This window comes from Nicotiana tabacum, chromosome 5 (assembly GCF_000715075.1).
Source record: "Nicotiana tabacum cultivar K326 chromosome 5, ASM71507v2, whole genome shotgun sequence".
NCBI lineage: Eukaryota > Viridiplantae > Streptophyta > Magnoliopsida > Solanales > Solanaceae > Nicotiana > Nicotiana tabacum.
In genome coordinates, this window is record NC_134084.1 from 86,446,918 (window position 1) to 86,470,941 (window position 24,024).

A 24,024-nucleotide genomic window follows, 5' to 3' on the forward strand; every position below is an offset into this window, starting at 1 on the left:
CTGGAAATTGTACCACGAACCGGAAAAAAAACAACTCGCTGGCGATCTCGAACGTCCTCAACACTCAAACCGAACAACCACAAAAATATCTTTGTCCCTTTGTTTTTTTGCTCACTTCCCCATCTCCTTTTCTCTCATTCTCACCCACCAGATCTGTTTCTCTGTCCCTTGAGTGTATGTGTGTTTATCTTGCAGCCGTTTCTAGTGGTAGGCAGCTAGCTTTTAGATTGAGAACAAGAAAAGCTCAAAATCCGAAGAGGGGGGAGCGCTGTTAGGCGTAGAAGGGGAGAAAGGATTGGTTGGGTTCGTTTGGTCATTGCTGTGGGTTATGGGTGAAGCCTTATTTCTAGTCGTTGGGGATAGTGCGAAGATACAAGGGTGGTGTGTAGAAGACGGGATCTAGGGGGTGTTTCTATGGAAATCGGCAGATGGGATTTCTTCTTCTTTTTTGGTTTTCCTTATAGTTTTTGTTTATTTTTTTGATTTTACAATCTTTTTAATGAATAGTAACAGATACACACGCCATTTGGATATGACTTATATGCACTATGTCCACGTCAGATAAGCTACCGCCACATAAGCATAGTCAATGGTCAAAGGTATTTATTAGTTATAGGTTTCACAAGTTTAAGTGTTTAAATGGGAAAAACTAAAGTTTGTGTATCGGCTTTCAAAAGCCCTACAAGTTTAAGTGGCCAGGAAGCCATTTCGCCTTTTATTTAACATAAAAAAAACTTTTGTTTACAAATCATGAAACAAAGCTGGAAGAAATCTATACAATTTGATTCAAAATGTTTCAAAACCAAGAGTACAAAGTGCTACAATTCTACCAGTTCCCTAATACTTGTGTTCTTAGGAAGTAGAATGTTTTTGCCTTATGGCAGAGACAACAAGCTAATCTGAAAAATACACAAGTAAAAAATATCTTAGCACATGTGTGTAATACAAATTAGCAGAATGGAAAAAGTAGAACCACCAGGCAACATTCTGATATATTAACTGTATTTCAGAAGTACCTATTTCAACTTCTAGGAACAATGGATTTATTGTTAGTAGATGAATGTCATAAAAGAGAGAAATACATTGTAGCACAAAAATGAGAAAACAGGATAGTGAGCAAATATCATTTACGAAAGAACTTTAGATGAACTCTAGAGTTTCGGAACATCTATCAAACACTTGAAATTCGAGAGTTTTCTACCTTGTACGTGATAAGCACCTCTGTAAAGTTTTTGCATCTCCTCTATGATTATTTGAAGCAGTTGATTCAAGAAGCTGCATGGAGTAGTTTACAGCTGAAGTATTAATTTTCTGAGCAATTATGTTTGCTACTTTATTTGTTGCAAAAGTATAACTGTAAGTCCAAAACTGGTTTGGCCCTTGATTATGACAGAAAGCAACAAGCAGTATACTGATCCCAACAGTGGATAGTGGTGGAAACATGAGCAAGAGAAAGGGGGTTTTCATTGACAAGCATCTAAACTAAAATTCGTATAACATGCTACAAAATGGTGCACTTGTGCAGTTTATCTTGTCCAAGCCTCTTATAGTCGCCCAGTTATCTGCATTCTATGTGCAAGAAAGTTCTTACATTGTCCTCTCAACTGGAAAAGAAATTGTTTATCTGATTCGCGTTCTTGTATACCCTTATCGGAACCTTATTCACAAAAAATTTGCATTCAAAAGAGTATTGATCGTCATTAACTATATCTTAATCTAAAATATGTTGTGCTTACATAAATTTGTTCAACTTGAAACTTTTTTGAAATTATAGTACACAATGGAAGTCCAGAGTAGGGTCAAACCAGAGAAGATGCCTCATCTTACATTCATCACTGCCATTATTGTACACAATGGTCTGAATAAGATAAGGATGTGTTGTTCTATTTCCGAAGAGATTTTGAGAAGTCTTGAAATGAGTAACATGACACATTTTATTGAAGTTGTTTATCACCAATGAGAGGGCACCAACATGACAGTAGCCAATTCCACACAGAAACTTCAGTTGAAGAGCACGGTGTTTACACAGTCCCTACCAACATAAGAGCAAAAGCAAAAAAATATGCGACTTTTAGAAAGAATGGAGATATTGACAGATTTCATTTAGATTACATTATAACAATCTTATTTGCTAATGTCATCAAGTTGGTGTTGTGGGATTTTTTATCCGTAAGCATATATATTTCGAACAATTTATACACTTTCATCATCACATAAGTTGGAACATCAATTCAAATGCACTGTATCACCTAATCAAAGGTTCCTATAAATTATTTTACCATTTCCCTTCTGCAATTTTTATCTTTCTTCATATTTTTTATTTTTATTTTTTCTCCTCCAAGATTTTAATATATAGTAGGTCAATGTAATTTCTTGCTAATTTTTAGTTAAAAAATTTAAGGAATGTCTAAATGCTTCACCTCAAATTTGATTATTGTACTTGTACCCCACTGCAGGGAAAAAGCTTAATTCATTGAATAATTTTGTCAGACACCTAAGGGTAGAGGCTAAAACAGAAACACAGAAGCTACACACACAGAAGGAGAAGAGCAAGGAGGCAATGGAAATATTACAATATAAACTGATGTCACCCCGAAGGTGATCAAACACAAATTTGTTGTAACAAGAAACTCGAAGAACAGAGTGAAACTAAACAGAAAGATAAATAGAGTGTGACCTGAATAATCGTACGGGAAAGAGAAGTGAAATCGGATATTGCCCACCATTTACCCAAAAGCGAAAATACCAGATGGCCTTTATAGGGAGTGTGAGTCAGCAGACCGAGTAGGAGCAATTTGACAAACCTGATCAACAAAGATGCTGCAGAAAAAGTATATGACTATCTAGATTAATAACATTATTGTTCTAACTATTAAAAATATTAATGTGACAAAGTTGAACAAAGGACCATAATATTTATTTTTCTTTCTGTTTTTTCGATTAGATCACATTTCACATCAGCTTTCATGGCTTTAAGTCATAGATTTTTTAATCAGAAACTTTGATGTAGTGTTGTATGCAGCGAAATCAGAGGACTTAATTTCTCGCTATCAAGTCATTTCGGAAGAATGCCTCGAGACTCCGAGGACGTGGAACTACGACCGAGTCCCCTCTCTCGGGGCTCGTCGAGGCCCGACTCGTAGAAGACGGAGGTCGAGGCCAGAACAGAAGGGGAAGCTCCCAAGTTACACGGCTAAGTTTGACAGAGCCGGCCTATCCAGCGCCTATGCCGAAGCATCGCGTCTAGCCGTCCCATCTCCATACTTTGCAATTAATGCATGTTGTACTATAGTCGTGTTCCCCTCCTATATAAAGGGAACCCTTGCTACTTTGTAAGGGGCTGATGTTGCTCCAACTATTTCTCCACAAAGATCAATTATATATATCTCTCTCTCTCTCTCTTCTCTCTAACTCGCTTGCTCTCACTAGCTTGAAGCTACTTTAGCATTTATCAATCTTTCACTTGTTCTTCATTTATTGCTTGGTATTGGCTATATAGAGCCTTGCTTGATCATATTCTAATTGTTGTACCATTCTCGATTACCCCTGATAGCTCAAAATCGAGCCCAGATATCGACCTCGAGGTCCTCCATCGACCAGTCTGAAGCCAGGGCAGTAAGCCCCTCGGTTTGATTACTGCCTCATTTTAGCTCGCATTTCATCGTTAAACTTCATATTCCTGGCATCATCTGCTCTAACAACTAGCATAAAAATAGATCACGTATTTTTAGAATCTCATTTACAAATTTAATTGTTGTTACCATTTTCACTGTAAACACTTTGGCACCCACCGTGGGGCTAAAAATAATAGTGATTATTTTCTTGCTGGTTCCATCACAAAAACGCAAGTTATATTTCACACTTTTTATTATCCAAGATCTCTTGATTTCAGGTCAAAATGTTTGGCTCGGTGAACCGAATCGAGAACAACAACCTCGAAAACTATGGGGAAAACGGCGTGGTTGTTCCAGCTACCAGAATGCAACCACAAAATCCCAATGACACGCTCGGACCAATTCCAGCAGACAAGGACTCACAAGACGTATGACCAGTCGACGAAACCTCACACACCGACGGGAGCGTACGGCACATCGACCGACAGGAAGCCTAAAGAACCTCAGCCCGAGAAGAACAGGAAGTTAGTCTTCATGTTATTTTTGAAATATTGCAGGCACAACAGTTGGCCATCGCTTAGTTACAAAGCCATCCGAAGACTCCCAGCACGGCAGTACCAGAAACAGCTCCCCCGCAGAGCAAGAACCCGAGGAATCAAGCAGTAACGGGTCGGTATCCCTATAGACCCTACCATTGCAAAGGTACTTGGGGATCTCTCCAAAAGGATTGAATCAGGTTTGTGGCAGTTCGTGCGATGGCCGTTCCTCGAGGAAGTGGCCCCGAAACCCATTTCAAAGAAGTCCGGAATGCCAGAGCTCCCTGAGTACAACGAAACCTCAGATCCGAACAAACACATCGCCGCCTACACGTGCACGTGAAAAGGCAAACGGGATGACGAGTTCAATCCCATATTATTGAAGAAGTTCGGGGAAACATTCTCGAAAGGGACTGTGATATGGCTTCATAACCTAGCGCCCGACCTCATAAACTCACCTACCGTACTGGCAAACTCCTTCATAAAGGCATACGACGGCGCCATCGAAATGACGACGAGAAAGCCCGACGCATCTAGGGCCGAGCAAAGGGAGAATGAAATGCTACGGGAATTCGCACCTCAATTCCCAATGGAACGAACAGGATTACCCCCGGTCTTGGATGACTGGGCAATACAGGCCTTCACTCGAAGCCTAAACAAACCGAGCCCAACGATTTCAGGGCAGTACAAACAAAGCTTGATCAGGTACCCATTCAACACCTGGTCGGATACCCATACCCGGCATCAGTCGCAAACCAGAGTTATGGATGACCGCCCGGGAGCCCCCTCAGGATCAACTTACCTAAAAAGGCTCCTGGCAAAGAAACCAATGCCAAACAGAGCGAGGTACCACCCGTGCGCCGCAAACAGAAGGAACGTCTCGAGATGCAATCTACCTCGCACCGATCGAAGAATGGCCCGAGGGCTAAATCCTCGAGGGATCGTTACCAAAACCAAATTCGATGAGGGCACATGGCCGGCAAGAGCATCTCGTCCACCAGAGTACAATTTCCACATCGCTATACCAAGCATCATGCTTGCCGTAGGCGAAGCCGGTGACGTCAAATGGCTCTGACCAATTCGGTGGAATTCCTCGCAAAGGCGTCGCAGCCTAGCACGAGAACTACATATCAAGTGTGGCGGCGGGGTCGAAGGTAGCCACCATCTCCGAAGGAAAGACGCCAAGCCGCTCAGCAAAAATTACCGCCAAGAACTGACGAGCGACCGAATTCAAGTTCAGTCCCTAGTACGGAATGCAGCCAAGAGTAACGAAGCAAGCGTGCCACAGCGCATCACCGCAATGATGGAGGACTGATGACCTTTTCCAAGAACTTGTAAAAAGGAGAGCAAAATTTCTTGCCACCAGAGAAAGGCAGATCTGGGGATATACCCCGAAGATGCCCTTACATTCAGCAAAGAGGGTACCGAGACCTCGTCTCGACCTCGCAATGACGTATTGGTAACCTCCTTCCTCACTCGGTCCATTTTAAATAAAACATGTGCACATGAGTACAGGTGGCAAGATCAGCATTGGCGGGCCAAGGATGACGGTATGACTCGGACCACCGGGTCAAAACACAACCACCTCCTAAATCTTTGACAAATTCCAAACGGCGATCGCTACGGCGAGGAGAAAGACCGTTTTCTCAGTACGGCATGACTGGCCTAGGCCAGAACACCGAGTTCCATATCGTCGAAATAGGCGCAAGGCACGAACGCCTTATCCAGATGATCGCGGGCGCATCACCTGAGGACGGGTCCGCCCCCACTTCGCCAAAAGGACAAAATCCCACACAATGGATAGAATTAAAACCGTCAGCAGGAAGCAATATGCGACAAGGGGAAATCCCGCGTCACATGACGCATCGGTGGCATCAACATCTCCACCCTCGAAAGAGTGAGAAGGTAAGCGAACCACATTATCGGCCAAGCCCGATTAAACACATCGGAGGGCTGTACTAGAATCCACTCCCCAAAACAGCGGGAATATACCAAACCTCGAAACATCACCTACACATCCCGCGGTAAAGGAAAACTACCTCCCTTCTTCGTTATTTTTCACTAACATGTATGCAGACACCGGGTTAGGGCGTTCGGAGGATCTAACTCTACCCAGAGCCCTCGAGGCCTTAACAGGAGCCACTGCACTCTTTCCCCTCAGCTGGACTTCCGCCCCAAAGAGGGTTTCGCTAGTAAGGCACTTAACAGAGCAACGTACCCCTGGGGAGGATCCAACATGATCACAGGCCTTCTTTTGCAATCAAACGATGAAGGGCACCCCCCCCCCCCTTTCTGGAGGCGCCATCTGCTCAGAAGGACCGAGGAACGGCTGACTGAGCGTCAATAAGGAATCATGTACCGGACCAAATGGTTCCGAAAGCTGCGCTCGCATGGGCCGAGCTCACAACAACGAAACGGTATGTATTTACGCCAAGCAATAAAAGGATATCTTTCAGCATCTCATACTCCAAAGAAGGAAATTTCAGTATACTATCGGCAGGGACCTCCCCGCCAAATGCGTCTCGAAATACTTGGATACTTAGTGTCAATAATTTGGCACTCGCACGACCTCAGGGTCGGAACTCCAGGCTCATAAAGCCTCGTCAAGGTAACTCCGAGCTCACGAGTAACGGCCTTCGAGTCGAAGCAAACTCGATGAATCAGAGACTATCTCTAATCGCCGAACACTGGGAAACCTGAAGCTGTAAGACCCCGAGCGGGCAGACTCGGTGTACCCAGATCTATTCTATATGGCAACACAAACTGTAAGACCTCAGCAGGCATGGGAAACTGTAAGACCTCAACAGGCATGACAAACTGTAAGACCTCAACAGACATGACAAACTGTAAGACCTCAACAAGCATGAAAATTTGGCAAAACCTTTCAACAGGCATAAAACTCAAAATCTGGAAGTTTAGGTTATACGTCGCATTTGTAAGAATCCTGAAAGGGCATACCCTCGGTATAGACGCCTAAACTATCATTCGGGATCAAAAATGGCTCTGGCCAAACACATATGACTATGGTAAAAATGGCTACTCCAGCCAAATTAACGTGACTCGAGGACGCCCGACTGTCGCTAACAAAATCGCAGGCCATTACTTCGAATATACTTCGAAAAGAACCGGTTAAAATAGGCTTCCCTCAACTGGCAAACAAGCTTCGACCATGTCAGCTCCAAATCACAAGGCTTCGAGCTACTCGGCTTACGAGATAAGAACCTTATGAGGTGCTCGAATATCGCCGCTAACGACTTGAAATTGAGGTTCTTCTAGAACCGACGACGGGTTAGGCAAAATTATTTTAAAAAAAAACTTAACGAGAGGAAAACAAAGCCTACAAAAAGACCACGGGCAAAAACATAAGAGCCATTATCGCCAGCCAAACGAGCCTCCAGGCCGCACACTAAAAGGTCTCAATGAACAAACAGTGTAAGAGCTCGCCAACTCGAAAAATTGAAAACTTGAGGATTAAAATGAGCTCGAGTCATAACCCAATACGGAGACCGGATCCAAAATAGTTAACTACAATATGCCTAAGGGCGCGGCATAAATGCCATTGTTTCCAACCAAACAAGCCTCCGGGCCACACTTGAAAGGTCACTTCGACCCGAAGCACAAAAGTTATTGCCATCCGCCCATGCGGGCGCGAAAGAACTTGAGGGTCAATGAAAGCTCGAGTCGCAACGCGACTCGTAGAATGAACCCAAAATAGTTGAGACAGAAAATGCCCAAGGGCAAGAAATAAGAACAATTACTATCCGCCCACACAGGCACAGAAGATTAAAAGTCAAGCAAGCTCGAGTCAAGGCCTGACTCGGAGACTAAGCCTAAACAGCTGGGCAAAACGGGGAGACCCCAACGCCTACTCACATCAAAAGTCTCACTTAAAAGCCTCCAAGACTATCTAGTAAGCTCTGGATCCACAAGGCTCTCACCAAACATAAAAACCAGCTTGCCTGGTCGAAAGCAATGAAGAAAGAGATACAAAAAGGATAACACTTCAAGTTTTCTCATATTTTACATACGCAAAAGGTGCTCTCTCCATCTAAAAACATGCTCTGCAAATATCAAGTACAATATGGAAAAGTGGCAAAATCTACGCTCCAAAAGGCTATGGCCTACCATCCCCAGATTTGCTCTCCATGACGTCGGCAAGAAGGGACCAAGCGTCGCGCTCGTCCGCCCTTACTCGAGAAGAGCGAAGCGCATACTATAAAAGGTTACCTGCTTCGTCAAAAAGCTCTCGTAATTCGAGCTCCGGTACGCCTCATATCGCCAATGCAACAACTCAAACTCCTTCTCCTCGCTAAGGAGCCTGAGGGACTCACCCTCATCCAGAGCTTTCCGAATCCTGGCCACTTGACAGAGCAACTCAGACCTGAGCCTATCAAAGGTCTGCAAAAGGAAAACTCAATAAAGAAAGGAGGATGCGAAATACAGAAGAACTGTGCCAAAACTCACCATGAAGTGAAGCCGACAGACTTCCTCGAAGGCAGAGCACACTCCTGTTGATCCTGCCTCTTCGGTCTTAGGAGAACTGACCTCGGGCAAAGCATATTCACTCAGAGGAACCGCCGTCCGGGAATCAAACGCCCCGAGAACAACAGGCTCGAATGATGTCCTCTCCTTGAAGACTAATGCCCGTTTAGCTCCACTAAAAGCTCCATCGCACTGCTGATACGGATCCCATTTGTCTCCATCACCCCTTAGATCGGAGGCCGACGACTCCTTCCCCTTTCCGAAAGAACACATCCTCACCCCTAGGAACCGCCCGATACCTGCAACGGCAAAGCCAGTGCAAAGGAAAAAGGAAAGTGTCATCTCAAATGTACGAAGACCAAGGTAAAGTCATCGTACGCGTATACCTCGGTGTTTCTCTTCCTATCTGCTACAGGACACAGCTTGCCACCTATGCTCGTCACAGGTCAAATGGGTCACCAACCTCTGGACCCAGCCGGGCAGATCAAGAACTTCGCCCGACATCCATGAAGTTGCTACAAAGGGGGAAAACATGATTACTCAACTGACTTTCGCTATAAGCAAAATCTGAGAAAGCGCCAGACATTCCGCTCACGAGCGTAATTCCAACCCTCGGTAAACGGCATAAGCTCTACGGGGATAATGTCAGCCGTCCGGACCCGAACGAATCGACTGGCCCACTTTTGGTCCTCACTTTCTTCATCATCGACAACAAAAGGCATTGCCGAATGACACCGCAAGGTTAACAGGCCTCAGTGGTGAAAGGGTCGGTACAACCTGACAAGGTGGCTGAGCGTGAATTCAAGCCCAGCCTTCTCCGCAAAGAACCTCATCATCAGCACCACTCGCCAAAATGATGGATGTATCTGCGCTAAAGTAACCTAATACTTCAAGCAGAAATCACGCACAACCCTGTCGAGGGGGCCAAATGCAAAGGGATATAGGTATACGCTCAAGAATCCATCAGCAGAGTCCGTAATGCTCTCACCTGGGGAAAGTGCCCACATCATCACCCTCTCGCTCCATCTGCAGTATTTCCTCACCATCTCCAGATGTTCCTCTCTAATCAAAGACACAGACTTCATAGTGAACTCCCACGGATCCTGAATGTTGTGCGTGGATCTCTCCCCTCCCTGCCGGGCCGGCCCCATAGTAGTTGCCATGGCCATTGTAGAATCGACAGACTAAGGCAAAGACGTGCTCCAATGTTTTTTGCACTTGAAGAGACGAAGAACCCAATGCCAAGGCAGAGGGATAGTTATCCAGAATAATGATATCTCTCAAAGAAACAAAGGCCACCCCATATATATGTAGGAAACAACGACGATTTGCTTGTCCAAAGTAAGCCCTGGAGGCCAACGGCCTTGATGCAGATCCCAGAGTGGTACCCAACCCCAGAGGCATCCATCGACAAGAAGTTAGGCCTCAAAGAGTCAACTGCATTGTCTCTAGTCTCGAGGTAGTGCCCGACCTTGAGGATCTCCGCCGAAAGAGAAGTAAGGCTTTGAGAAGCCTTCAACGCCATCATTTAACTCGAGGTGGTACCTGATCTCATGATTTCCCTTTCTCAAAAAGAAAAATAAGCGCGCGAAGCTCCGATTGTGAAAGCTCTAGGAGAGCTCGAGGCATCGCCTGAGAATAAGGCAGCCCCTCAACAGAAGTCTATCCACTATGCTTTAAAAAGCTATCTGCATCAGATTCAAAGCAGGCCCCCAACTTGAAGGTCCCGACAGCCCGAGCCTATCAGATCAATTCAGGCTTGGTCCGAGGTATAACAATGGGCTCGAATAAGAGCCATATCAATCGGCGGAGGATCGGAAAGAACGCTCACGTCCGAATTAGATATCAGCGGTCAACAACAAAGGAAAACATTCAAAAGCCTTGAAGGGCACGAAAGCATACAACAATAGGGCGAAGGTTGAAAACAGAAATCAAGAAAGTTTCTTCGTATTCATATATTTCCATGTATAATAGCCCTCGAGGGGTCCTTACATACAATTACAAAAGCCTACAAAGGATCTCTACACAGTAGCATAGGAATGGAAGGATGTACATGTGATAAAACCCGAGAGCCCGGTCCATCCTCGAAGGTCCATCTTCGGTATCAGCATCCCCGAGCGTCGCCCCCTCGAGTACACATCCTCGAGGGCGACTCCTTCGACCGCCGCCTCCTATAGGTTCCTAGCTCAATCCCCCCGGGGGTCCCCTCCGAGGGAAAAGATGAAAAAGAGGAAAAGCAGGGGATGCAGAGGAGGCAGAGAAAAGAGACATGACCCACCAAAGCCAAAGGTTGAAGATTCGGCGGGTCCCAGCCTCAACGACCAATAGTGCCATTTTATCCCTTGGGAAAGGAAAAACCCAAGGGATGAAGTGCCACACCAGGCCTAAGTAGAAGAGCGAGCAGCGGTGCATAGTCCGAATGACTGTTTATAGAAAGGGAGAACCGACTCCCCGTCCGTCATCGTCTCGGCCCAACAACAATAGCAACGGCGAACACAACAACGGGATAGCACGGTCATGCGACAAATGGAAGCCTTGGAAAGAAGCCATAGCACAACCTACGGGAGCTCTGCCAAACGGCCTTGAGGCCATGAGCCCCAAGCATAATGTTCAAAAATAGAAGGAGATGATAAGAATAAATGGGCAACTGAACCAACGAAGATACTGGGATAGGAAAAACAATGCCAAGGCACTCCCATTTATAGGGAGTAACGACATGGTCATCGAGGCTTTGGAAGATTGACCAACAGGCGCAACTACTGCGTTCTTGAGAAACCGAATCGACGGTGGTACATTCACCTTGAACGGGAATCGCCAGTGCTTTGAATGATGTCAAAATGCAAAAGTCCATGGGACACCCTGGTTGCCACAAAAGCTCGTGCCACAGGTTGCATCATTGGTGTGACATCATCGTAAGAAGCTCGAGGAGTCAGGTGTCAGAATCATCTCCCATCGCTTCGTTCTAGGAAACACGGAGACTATCTGTATGCGGCAAAATTAGAGGACTTAATTTCTCGCTATCAAGTCATTTCGGAAGAATGTCTCGAGACCTTGAGGATATGGAGCCACGACCGAGTCCCCTCCCTCGGGGCTCGTTGAGGCCCAACTCGAATAAGACGGAGGTCGAGGCCAGAACAAAAGGGGAAGCTCTCAAGGTACACGGCTAAGTCTGACAGAGCCGGCCTATCCAGCGCCTATGCCGAAGCGTCGTGTCTAGCTGTCCCATCTCCATACTTTACAATTAATGCATATTGTACTATAGCCAGGTTCCCCTTCTATATAAAGGGAACACTTGCTACTTTGTAAGGGGCTGATATTTCTCCAACTATTTCTCCACAAAGATCAATAATATCTCTCTCTCTCTCTCTTTTCTCTCTAGCTCGCTCGCTCTCACTATCTCGAAGCCACTTTAGCATTTATCAATCTTTCACTTGTTCTTCATTTATTACTTGGTATTGGCCATATAGAGCCTTGCTTGATCATATTCTAATTGTTTCCCCATTCCCTATTACCCCCGATAGCTCGAAATCGAGCCTAGATATCGACCTCAAGGTCCTCCATCGACCAGTCCGAATCCAGGGCAGTAAGCCCCTCGATTTGATTACTGCCTCGTTTTAGCTCGCATTTCATTGTTAAACTTCATATTCCTAGCATCATCTACTCTAACGACTAGCATAAAAATAGATCACGAATTTTTAGAATCCCATTTACAAATTTAATTATTGTTACCATTTTCACGATAAACAAGTGTATAATCTCACAAGATCAGCAGATACGAACCTTAGGTGAACTTGTTTGCATTCTTTTATGCCTTTTTATCAACCAAACCTAGTGTTGGATTGATCACTGCAGTCACTTATCGGACTCAAGTCCGTTCTCTTTTGGGAACCTTCTCCGCAGAAGACTCTTATATCTTTCACTTGATTATTTAATTCATAGATACCCTCTTAGTAGATCTAAATTATGGTGAAAAGAACAAACACCTAGTCAAACACTATAGCATCTTGTGAGAAATCATGAGAATATACTCTTACATGTGAACTGAGTAGCACTTGATGTACTCCTTGTGTTTGTCCTGTATAAAAAATTGAAATTAAGGTGAGTAGCATGTACCGACATGTTCAGTTTATGCACAATCAGAGAGTCATATCCTCGCATTCAAACCTATAACTAAGTTCTATCCCGGCATCTATGCGAAAGTCAAGATATTATATGTATTTATTGTTTATCTTTCCCATTTGAATAACTTCACCTCATCCCCAACTAACCAATTCTGAATGTAGTATAATTTGTTTCCTCCAGAACTATGAATTTGAAAGCTTACATCACAACATAAGGTCATGAGTCCTTAAGAGTTCTTTCATAACAAATCCAGTGTAATCCCACAAAGTTGAAATTACTATTATACAAAATAGCAAAGAAATCTCTAATGACGACTTTGTATGGAAAGATATGCAAACACAAAAGATTCACATGTCAAAAAGTAATCTATTGTTCTGATCATTCCATTACTTACTGTTTATCTACGGTTTCATCTTCTCTCTTGGAGTAGAAGGAGATAACAATATGGCGGTATCTTACTCATAATTTATCACTTTAATGTTCTATTTTCTTTTTTTTCAGAATCCGAACATTATTTGCTGAACAGCTGAATCGTAAATTGCAAGTACAATAGCTTTGAAAGCTCAAATGAGACTAACTTGATAGTTAAGTGTACATTACGTGGGTTGAGTTGTATCACAATGTAAGCATAATTTTTTCATTAGCATCACGAAGGAAGATCAGCATACTTGCAAGCAGATTTGTCAGATTGGGAAGACTTTGCTGATAGGACGCGTCTCGAATGGCACTGATCTTATATGATCTAGTAATAGTATGATGGAATAAAAGAATAATAGCACCTTCAAATTTAGCATCACGCCTGCCATTGATGGTTGTGGGACTAAAGGCTTTCTAGATAATGCTTTCACAGCAAAATATAATAAACGAGAAATCAAAAGCTCCAAGATTGTATTGAGGAACCCAAGAAAATCTTTATGGTGGCCTGTAAGAAACTTGCCAGATATTGGTAGGTATGAACAAGGAAATTCCAGAAGCTAAAAGCATATCTTCCTGAAGAAGTTCATCTAAGCACATAAGGATGATAGCAGCAAAGAAGAGTTGAAGGATAATTAGGATAGCATTTCCAACACCCAATTGGCTAACAATGCCATACATCCCTGACAGAACATAAGTAAGTGCCTCACCAATAACAACCACGATATCCAACAACTTTTGAGCACCATTATTGCGTAAGATAAATATGTCGAGAGAGTACATCAGAGAGCTTCATTGAACAGAACAGCTAATATAAACATTATAAAATCAAGTTAGCTTAATAGTAGGAACGAAATTTGTTGAATAAAATGAGTAATAAGTACAAAAAAGACGCATCCCTTTCTTTGGGGGTGGAGCGAGTGAAGTAGATTTAGATACAAGCGTCAGATAAAGACAGAAATGTTAGTATATGTTCAAGAGTGAGAACATTCAAAGCATGAAATTTTTCTTGCAAATCCATATAACAGAACTCATATAGGCTTTGGAAACTGATTTGAGCATAATAAACGTTATAGATCATACCATCCTCAAAAAGTTAAGATACAACTAACAAAATGAACTGATGCAAAATACATATAGTTGTTAAAAGAGTAAACAAACAAAACAAAACAAATAATAATATTTAAAACATATTAACTTACAGGAGTGGTCGATCCTCGCGAAACACATCGACTAAAAAAATATTCATATGGTGATAATGTAGTAGTTAGAACATCATATAATTGTGAAGATTTCACAGCTGATGTCATAGTTATTTACTATAAATAGAGGAGACTGAGATTCTTGCTAATATTGCTGTCAAATTTGAGGTATACATAGTTAATTGTAGCTATTGACAAGAACAAATTTATCTGTATAGTTCTTCTCTTGAACTCCATCAAACAAATTACTTGTTATTGTGTTCATTTTTAAACTCACCTGCAGGTTGCAGCAGCTATCAGTTTTTCATGGTTGATTCGTTTTGCACTACTCATCAAATAAATATCTACTAATAAGCTTTTTTATTTATCAAGAACAATTTTAGAAAAATCCAGATATACAATATATTCTCAGTAGATAACCATAATCTTATAACATAGATCCATCTAAATTAAAATAATCTCAGTAGCATATAGCGATCAACAGTAATGAGATAAAATTCATTATATAGCACATCACCAAATAAAAGACTAGTAAAAGACAAATTTATCTATAAATTAGAGATCTAAAGCATACATCAAAGCATGAACCATGTTGTTCTAATTTCTTTGTTTTCCTCTCATACGTTTTTCAAATATATTATTTGTTGATGGTTATATGGTCTAAAGCAAGACTTTGTTATTAAAATCTTTTGTCCAAGGGAATAACAGAGAAACATTCCTTGTGTAGGAAGAAATTATATCAAAAGCTAGAAAGCATGAGTATATAATTCAACTTCTAATAAGGAAACTCACCTTCATGTTTGTCTTGCTGAACTGATGGATATCTCGACTCCAAATGATGAAGCATTACAAAATTGAATAGGTCAGGATGGCATTGCTAGGTACTGAAAGGAGGGCTAAAACATAGAAAAAATGAACAATGGTGTGGATGGCATTGGAGCAATACATCAGAAGAAACATAAATAAGAAAATCCCGCTACAAGTAATAAGAGTACTAAAACAGATAATAGCAGGGCAATGCTAAATGGTAACTCTAGACATTAGAGAAAACATTATTCATTTTTTTCACAAACTTTCTTATTTCACCAAAATTAAGTTAAAAAACTATATTCTTTACTGACAAAGAATCAAACCTTTAATTTTTTTTTAAAAGAACCAAGTAGTTATCCACAGAGAATATCAGCGAAATGACCAAAATTATTACTCTTTTAGCTGTTGCCCCTTAGATTCTTACTTGAGTATTTTTGCTACAAATATCATATGTTTTCCATCAAATAATACACCTAAACCGTCAACAGTAACAATTATTAAAACAGTAAGTGCCAAATAGGTACAAATGACTTTAGAATTTAACAGAGTTGTATAAAGTGAACATCACATATATTTTTGTGGCATGTGAAGCATAAAAATTATTACCTGGCATCAGTTAATTGAATGCTTTTTGAATAACTTCATCATAAACTATGTTATAGGTTGAGTGATCATCCTCGGTGTCTGATGTCAGCAGTCGAATTAATAGTTTCATACCTTTTGAACTTTTAGCTCTTGATAAAGCAACATAAAGTTGACAATAGGAAAAAACTGGTTCACGTAAACAAATTCCAACAAAATCCAAAGTTTGATTTTGAGCTTTATTTAAAGTCAGCAAAGCACAATCGTACTGGAAATTATGTTCTATTAAAAGCAAATGGAATTTTTCATCTTGTGATGCTAATAGTTGTATTCTTGGAATAAAAACATGCCTATTTTGAAAATCACCGTTAGCAATTTTGGCACTTATAACATGTGTTTTAAAACTATAACATGTCAACCGTGTATGTCACGACCTTAAACCCAAACCCGGTCGTAATAGAGCCTCTCGTGAAGACAAGGCCAGCCGACACTTCCCATTTCAATTATTAACAGATAAACGACAAGAAATAAGTCCGAAGCGTAATAATAACATCTCAAAGTAGCAGATAATAGTAAAGTGTGCGGAAAATAACCCAACACAGCCCGATACCGGGGTGCCACTAGTCATGAGCATCTAACAGAACGGAATACTCCAAATGTATATAACTATAGAGTTTAATATAGAAACTAAGAACGGAAAGGAATAAGATAGGGAAGAGATCCGGGCTGCAAACGCCAACAGCTACCTAGAGGCTCCTCGGATCCGCCTGAGCCGGAATGATCAGCACTCGGGAGCGGGACCAGATATGCCTGAATCTGCACACAAGGTGCAGGGAATAAAGTGAGTACTCCAACTCAGTGAGTAATAATCATAAATAAAGATTGAAAGCAGGAAATCATGTAAGGCACAAAAACATGCTATAAGAAGCAGTAAAAAACCTCTTTTTAAAAACAGTAAACCAGTGAAAGATAGGTAAAATCCTTTAACTCAAATTTAACTTCCTGAAAAGCCTTTTTCAACAATTAAACAGGTAATTGATAATCAATTATGACAAATAAACACATAAAGGTTCGCCCCTCGGGCATAGTATCAACAAATCCGCCCCTCGGACAATATCCCAAAACAGTACCAGCCCCTCGGGCAATATCTCAAAACAATACCAGCCCCTCGGGCTCAATCTCACATCACAATGGCTCCCGCGCTCACTAGGGGTGTACAAACTCCTAGAGGGGGCCCTTACGGCCCAAGCGCAATATCAAGCCACCGCCCTCGACCTCATATCAATCAAGCCACCGCGTGGCGTACATATCTCAGGCCCTCAGCCTCATAATCAGTATCAAATGTTTCCTCACAACATAGGCCCTCGGCCTTACTCAGTCAAAATCCTCACAAGCAACTCGGACAACAGTAAAACAGTGATTCTCAGCCCAATTATCATTTAAAAGATCATTTAAGTATTTAAAACAGAGTAAACATGGCTGAGTACGAATACAGTGAAATATAACATGACTGAGTTCAAGTATAAAGTCAAAATAGTGAGAAAATACCAGTAAAAATCCCTGAAGGGTTCATATAGTTGGCACAAGGCCCAAATATGGCATTCAGCCCAAATCATGATAATAGCAAATAGATTTCAGTCAAACACGCGGTAAAATAGTCAATCGGGACGGACTAAGTCACAATCCCCAACAGTGTACGACCCCACGCACGTCATCAAACGTGTGTGTCACCTCAATATAGCACAATGATGTGCAAGTCCAGGGTTTCATACCCTCAGAACATCATTTACAATCATTACTCACCTTGAACCGGTCAAATCTCTAGTTCGTGATGCCTTTGCCCCTCGAATTGGCCTCCACTCGCATCAAATCTATCCAAAATCAGAACGAGGACGTCAAAATATGCTAAGGGAGCGAAGCCCAAGAAAAAATAATCAATTTACAACATAAATGCCGAAATTACCAAAACCCGACCCCGGTCCCCCGTCTCGGAATTCGATAATTTTTACATCAATAGATTCCTTACCTCCCCACGAGTTCATACATATCAAAAGTTCTGAAATCCGACCTCAAATGGTCCTTCAAATCCTCAAGCAAAGGTCTAAGTTTTCAAGCCATAGTTTTCCTCAATTTTAGCCCTTAAATTTCATTAATTATAGCTCTAATTCGTGAAATAATAACATAGGAAAGAGTTTTAGGTCCAAATTTCTTACCTCAATGAAGTTCCCTTGAAATTCCTCTTTCAAATCGTCCAAAAAGCTCCAAAGCCGAGATAGAAATGGTGAATATATCTAAAAATCGCGAAGGACACAATTTATACCTTCTGTCCAGGCATTTCCGCATCTGCGGCCCTATGTACCGCTTCTGCGGTACCGCATTTGCGGTTCTTTATCCTCTTCTGCGGAAGTCACTTAACTCACCACTTTTCGCATCTGCAATGCCATTCCCGCATCTGCGGCATCGCATGTGTGGTCCCTATAACCGCTTCTGCGATTCTTGCCATCTTCCCAGCTTCCGCTTCTGCAACCGCTTTCCCGCATATGCGGCGACGCACCTGCGGTCCCCAATTCGCAGGTGCGGAAATACCAGAAGCAGCAAAAATCTACAATTCACCAAGTCTCAAACTCCTTCGTCAACCATCCGAAATCACCCCGAGGCCCCCGGGACCTCAACCAAAAGCACTAGCATATCCCAAAACCTTTTTCAAACTTGTACCAATCTTCAAAACACCTAAAACAACATCACATCAACCAAAACACATCGGAGTCAAGCCTAAGTTTCCAAAATCTTCTGAATTCCGCTTTTGATCAAAAACCCAACCAAACTACGTCCGAATGACCTGAAATTTTGCACACACATCCTAAATGACACAACAAAACTACTGCGACTCTTGGAATTCCATTCCGACCCCTATATCAAAATCTCACCTATCAACCGGAAATCGCCAATAAATCCACTTTCGCCAATTCAAGCCTAAATCTACTCCGGACCTCCAAAACTCATTCTGATCACGCTCCTAAGTCCCAAATCACCTTATGAAGCTAATCGAACCATCGGAACTCACATCCGAGCCCTCTAACATATAAGTCAACATCTGGTTGACGTTTTCAACTTAAGTTTCCTCAAAAGAGACTAAGTGTCTCAAACCTTCTCGAAATCTTTTCGATCCCGAGCCAACCAACTCGATCACTTATATAACCGATAGACAAAGAGTAAGAAGCAGAAATGGGGAAAACAAAGGGTAACTCATGAGACGACTGGCTGGGTCGTCACATTCTCCCCAACTTAAATAAATGTTCATCTTCGAACGAGTCAAGAAACATACCTGAAGCCTCAAACATGTGAGGATATCTTCTCCGCATCTCCCGCTCGATCTCCCAGGTAGCCTCCTCTACGGGCTGACCTCTCCACTGCACTTTCACTGAAGCTATATCTTTTGACCTTAACTTACGAACCTGACGACCCAAAATAGCTACTGGCCCCACATCATAGGTCAAATTATCATCCAATTGAACCGTGCTAAAATCCAGAACATGAGACAGATCCCCAATATACTTCCGGAGCATAGAAACATGAAATACCGGATGCACACTCGATAAGCTGGGTGGCAAAGCAAGCTCATAAGCCACTTCCCCAATCCTCCGAAGCACCTCAAAAGGCCCAATGAACCGCGGACTCAATTTCCCTTTCTTCCCAAATCTCATAACACCCTTCATGGGTGAAACCTTCAACAGAACTGTTTCACCAACCATGTAGGGCACATCCCCAACCTTCCTGTCAGCATAACGCTTTTGCCTCGACTGCGCGGTACGAAGCCTCTCCTGAATCACCTTTACCTTTTCTAAGGCATCCTGCACCAAGTCTGCCCCCAATAGCCTAGCCTCACCGGGCTCAAACCAACCAACTAGAGATCTACATCGCCTCCCATACAAAGCCTTATATGGAGCCATCCGAATACTCGACTAGTAGCTGTTGTTATAAGCAAACTTGTAAGCGGTAGAAACTGATCCCATGACCCTCCGAAATCAATGACACAAGCACGCAACATATCCTCCAATATCTGAATAGTGTGCTCGACTGCCCGTCCGTCTGAGGGTGAAAAGTTGTGCTCAACTCAACCTAAGTACCAAATTCTCGCTGCACCGACCTCCAAAACTGCGAAGTAAACTGAGTGCCCCTATCTGAAATGATGGAAACTGGGACACCATGCAACCGAACAATCTCCCGGATATAGATCTCTGCCAACTACTCTGAAGAATAAGTAATACACACAGGAATGAAGTGCGCAGACTTGGTCAGCCGATCCACAATCACCCAAATAGCATTGAACTTCCTCAAAGTCTGTAGAAGTCCAACTACAAAGACCATAGTGATCCTCTCCCACTTCCATTCTGGAATATCTATCCACTGAAGCAAGTCACCCAGTCTCTGATACTCATATTTTACCTACTGACAATTGAGACACCGAGCTACAAATCCCACAATGTCTTTCTTCATTCTTCTCCACAAATAGTGTTGCCTCAAATCTTGATACATCTTCGCGGCACCCGAATGAATGGAATACCACGAGCTATGGGCCTCCTCCAGAATCAACTCCCGAATCCCATCCACATTGGGCACACAAATCTGGCCCTGCATCCTCAACACCCCATCATCACCAATGATCATATCTCTGGCATCATCATGCTGAACTCTATCCTTAAGGACAAGCAAATGCGGATCATCATACTGGCGCTCTCTGATGCGATCATATAAGGAAGACCGAGAAACCACACAAGCCAATACCCGATTGGGCTCCGAAATATCTAACCTCACGAACCGATTGGCCAAGGCCTGAACATCAACTACAAGAGGTCTCTCCCCAACTGGAATATATGCCAAACTTCCCATACTCACCACCTTTCGGCTCAAGGCATCGGCCACTACATTGGCCTTCCCCGGATAGTACAATATGGTGATATCATAATCCTTAAGAAACTCCAACCATCTTTGCTGCCTCAAATTGAGATCCTTCTATTTGAACAAGTGTCGGAGGCTACGATGATCAGTAAACACCTCACAAGACACACCATACAAGTAATGCCTCCAAATCTTCAACGCATGAACTATGGCAGCCAACTCCAAATCATGAATGGGGTAGTTCTTCTCATGGGGCTTCAACTGACGAGAATCATAAGAAATAACTCTACCCTCCTGCATCAATACACAACCAATGCAACCTCTCGAAGCATCACAATACACGGTATATAAACCTGAAGTTGATGGCAAAACTAACACTAGAGTTGTGGTCAAAGGTGTCTTGAGCTTCTGAAAGCTCTCCTCACACTCGCCCGACCATACAAATGAAGCACCCTTCTGAGTCAACTTGGTCAAGGGCAATGCGATAGATGAATTCCCTAAACAAACCAACAATAATAGCCTGCCAAACCAAGAAATCTGCGAATCTTTATGGCTGAGGACGGTTTGGGCCAACTCTGAACTACCTCTATCTTCTTCGAATCAACCTGAATACCATTGTTGGACACCACGTGACCCAAGAAAGCCACTGAACTGAGCCAAAACTCACACTTGGAGAATTTTGCATAAAGCTTCTCCTCTCTCAATCTCTGCAACACAACTCTCAAATGCTCCGCGTGCTCCTCCTAACTAAGCGAATATACCAGAATATCATCAATGAAGAATATGACAAAAAAGTCAAGATAAGGCCGGAACACACTGTTCATCAAATGCATGAACGCTGCTGGAGCATTGGTCAGCCTAAAAGACATCACCAAGAACTCATAATGACCATATTGGGTCCTAAAAGTTGTCTTAAGAATATCCGAGTCCCTGATCTTCAACTGGTGATAACCTGAACGGAGATCAATCTTGGAGAACACTCTCGCTCCCTGAAGTTGGTCGAATAAATCATCAATGCGAGCCAAAGGATACTTGTTCTTAATTGTTACCTTGTTCAATTGCCTATAATCTATGCACATTCTCATAGTGCCATCCTTCTTCTTCACGAATAGAGCCGGCGCACCCCAAGGTGACACACTACGCCGAATGAACCCTTTATCAAGGAGTTCCTAAAGCTGCTCCTTTAATTCCTTCAACTCCGCTGGTGCCATACAATACAGCGGAATAGAAATGGGCTGAGTGCCCGGCACCAGGTCAACACCAAAATCAATATCCCTATCCGATGGCATGCCCGGAAGGTCTATAGAAAACATATCAGGAAAATTCCTCACAACTAGAACAGAATTAATACCGGGAGTCTCAGCACCGACATCCCTCACAAAGGCTAGATACGAAAGACAAGCCTTCCGAACCATACGTTGGGCTTTCAAGAATAAGATCACTCTACTAGGAACATAATCAGTCACACCTCGCCACTCGATCCGTGGCACACCCGGTATAGCCAATGTGACTGTCTTAGCATGATAGTCCAGAATAGCACGATACGGAGATAGTCAATCCATGCCCAAAATGACATCAAAATCCACCATACACAATAATAAAAGATCCACACGGGTCTCCAGACCCCCAATAGTCACCACACACGACCGATACACACAGTCTACAATAACAGTATCGCCCACTGGGGTAGATACATGAACAGGTGAAGCAAGAAACTCACGGGGCATACCTAAATAACGAGCAAAGTATGATGACACATAATAAAAGGTGAAACCGGGATCAAATAATACAGAGGCATCTCTGTGGTAGACTGAAACAATACCTGTAATAACAGCCTCTGAAGCAATAGCATCGGGTCTGCCTGGAAGTGCATAGAAATAGGCCTGACCGCCACCTGATCGACCTCCCCCTTTGAGGCGGCCCCTAGCTGATTGACCTCCACCCCTAGCTGGCTGGGCGGGTGGTGGTGAAATAACTGGCGCTGAAGCTGATGACTGACCCCTCTGCTAAGACAAACTTGCAAGATGACGAGGGCACTGCCTCCATATATTCACTACTCTCATAACAACTCTCAGGTGCTGGAGAAGGGGACAGAAAGGAACCCCTCGCACTGGAGTGACTAGCAGATGCACTCGGCATAGAAGAGCCCTGAATTGATGGAGCACGGGACGAACTCTGAGCTGGAAGGCACTAAGTAATGACTGGCCCTGATGAGAACTGTGAGAACCATGACCTAATGACACCCCACGATAACCTGGGCGAGTTGGCTGAGCATGCCTGAATGGACAGCCTCTATCGTGTTGAAACTGACCCCTCGAAGGAGTACCACTATAACTACCAGATCCTCGAGGCCTCTTGGCCTCCCTCTCCTCTTGCTCCTAGCGACGAACAGACTCAATCTCACGGGAAATAACCACAACCTCCTTGAAAGTAGCACCAATCACCCTCTCCCTGGTCATAAGAATACAAAGCTGATAAGTAAGGCCATCAACAAACCTCCTAATCCTCTCTCTATCTGTCGGAACCATCCAAATAGCATGATGAGCTAACTCGGAGAACCTTATCTCGTATTATATCATAGTCATCTCTCCCTGACGTAACCACTCAAACTCCCTATGCAGCTTTGCTCTGCGGGACTGCGGCACATATTTCTCTAGAAAGAGAACGGAGAACTACTACCAGGTAAGGGGTGCTGCACCAATAGGCCTACGCCTCTCAAAAGCCTCCCACCAAGTGAAGGCAACTCCAAAAAATTGATAAGTAGTGAAAGCGACCCCACTGGTCTCCAGAATACCCATTGTACAAAGCATCCTCTGGCACTTATCTAAGAAACCTTGGGCATCCTCACCCTTTGCACCACTGAAGGTCGGAGGCTGCAGTCTACCAAACCTCTCCAACCTACACTGCTCATCCTTCGGCATAGCAGGAACTACATAATCCTGAGCAGCTACAACCAGCTGGGCTAGATGTGCCCCCAGCGTTTAAAGTCCATGCACGACCTGCTCAGGTGTACGAGCGGCGGGAGTCTGATTGCCTCCCCCTTCCTGAGAAGTAGCTACGGCTGTAGTGGCTGAAACCACCTGAGCTAGGCCAGTGCAAAATAATAAGATCTGAGCCAAGGCCTCCTGAAGACCCGGAATCATAATGGGCACAGTTGGTGCCTAAGCTGGTGCTGCTGGAGCGTCCATAACTGGGATCTGATCCTGAACTGGGGCAGATGGTAGATCTGCAGGTGCTGCCCTAGCTGCTCTGCCCCTACCACGACTACGGCCGCGTCCTCGGCCTCTGGTGGCCACACCTGGTGGTACTGGTGGTCGTCCATCCTAACTGGTAGCGCATGTCCTCACCATCTGTGAGAGAATA

The 24,024-nt window shown here is 43.4% G+C and overlaps 1 protein-coding gene across 50 annotated transcripts in view; it reads right to left on the reverse strand.

Moving 5' to 3' along the window:
• Positions 1 to 692: 692 nt before the first annotated feature.
• The window catches only part of LOC107809982 (xyloglucan endotransglucosylase protein 34-like), a 55,064-nt gene continuing 31,732 nt past the window's right edge, over positions 693 to 24,024 (reverse strand). For 8 of the 50 annotated variants that reach the window (XR_012709620.1, XR_012709613.1, XR_012709618.1 and 5 more), the window contains 5 exons: positions 17,566 to 17,633; positions 15,163 to 16,578; positions 12,667 to 12,707; positions 2,678 to 2,820; positions 1,673 to 2,032 (listed from right to left, as the gene is read on the reverse strand). Coding sequence is in view for 26 of the 50 variants with exons in the window: in XM_075253751.1 (XP_075109852.1) it covers positions 17,584 to 17,633 (50 nt within the window). In the remaining 24 variants the exon portion in view is untranslated. Of the gene's footprint in view, positions 900 to 1,201; positions 1,276 to 1,672; positions 2,033 to 2,677; positions 2,821 to 12,412; positions 12,589 to 12,666; positions 12,708 to 13,422; positions 13,977 to 15,162; positions 16,579 to 17,565; positions 17,634 to 17,975; positions 22,391 to 22,483; positions 24,012 to 24,024 lie in introns of those variants that run through there. The other 42 variants (XR_012709621.1, XR_012709624.1, XR_012709623.1 and 39 more) reach the window with 24 other exon arrangements.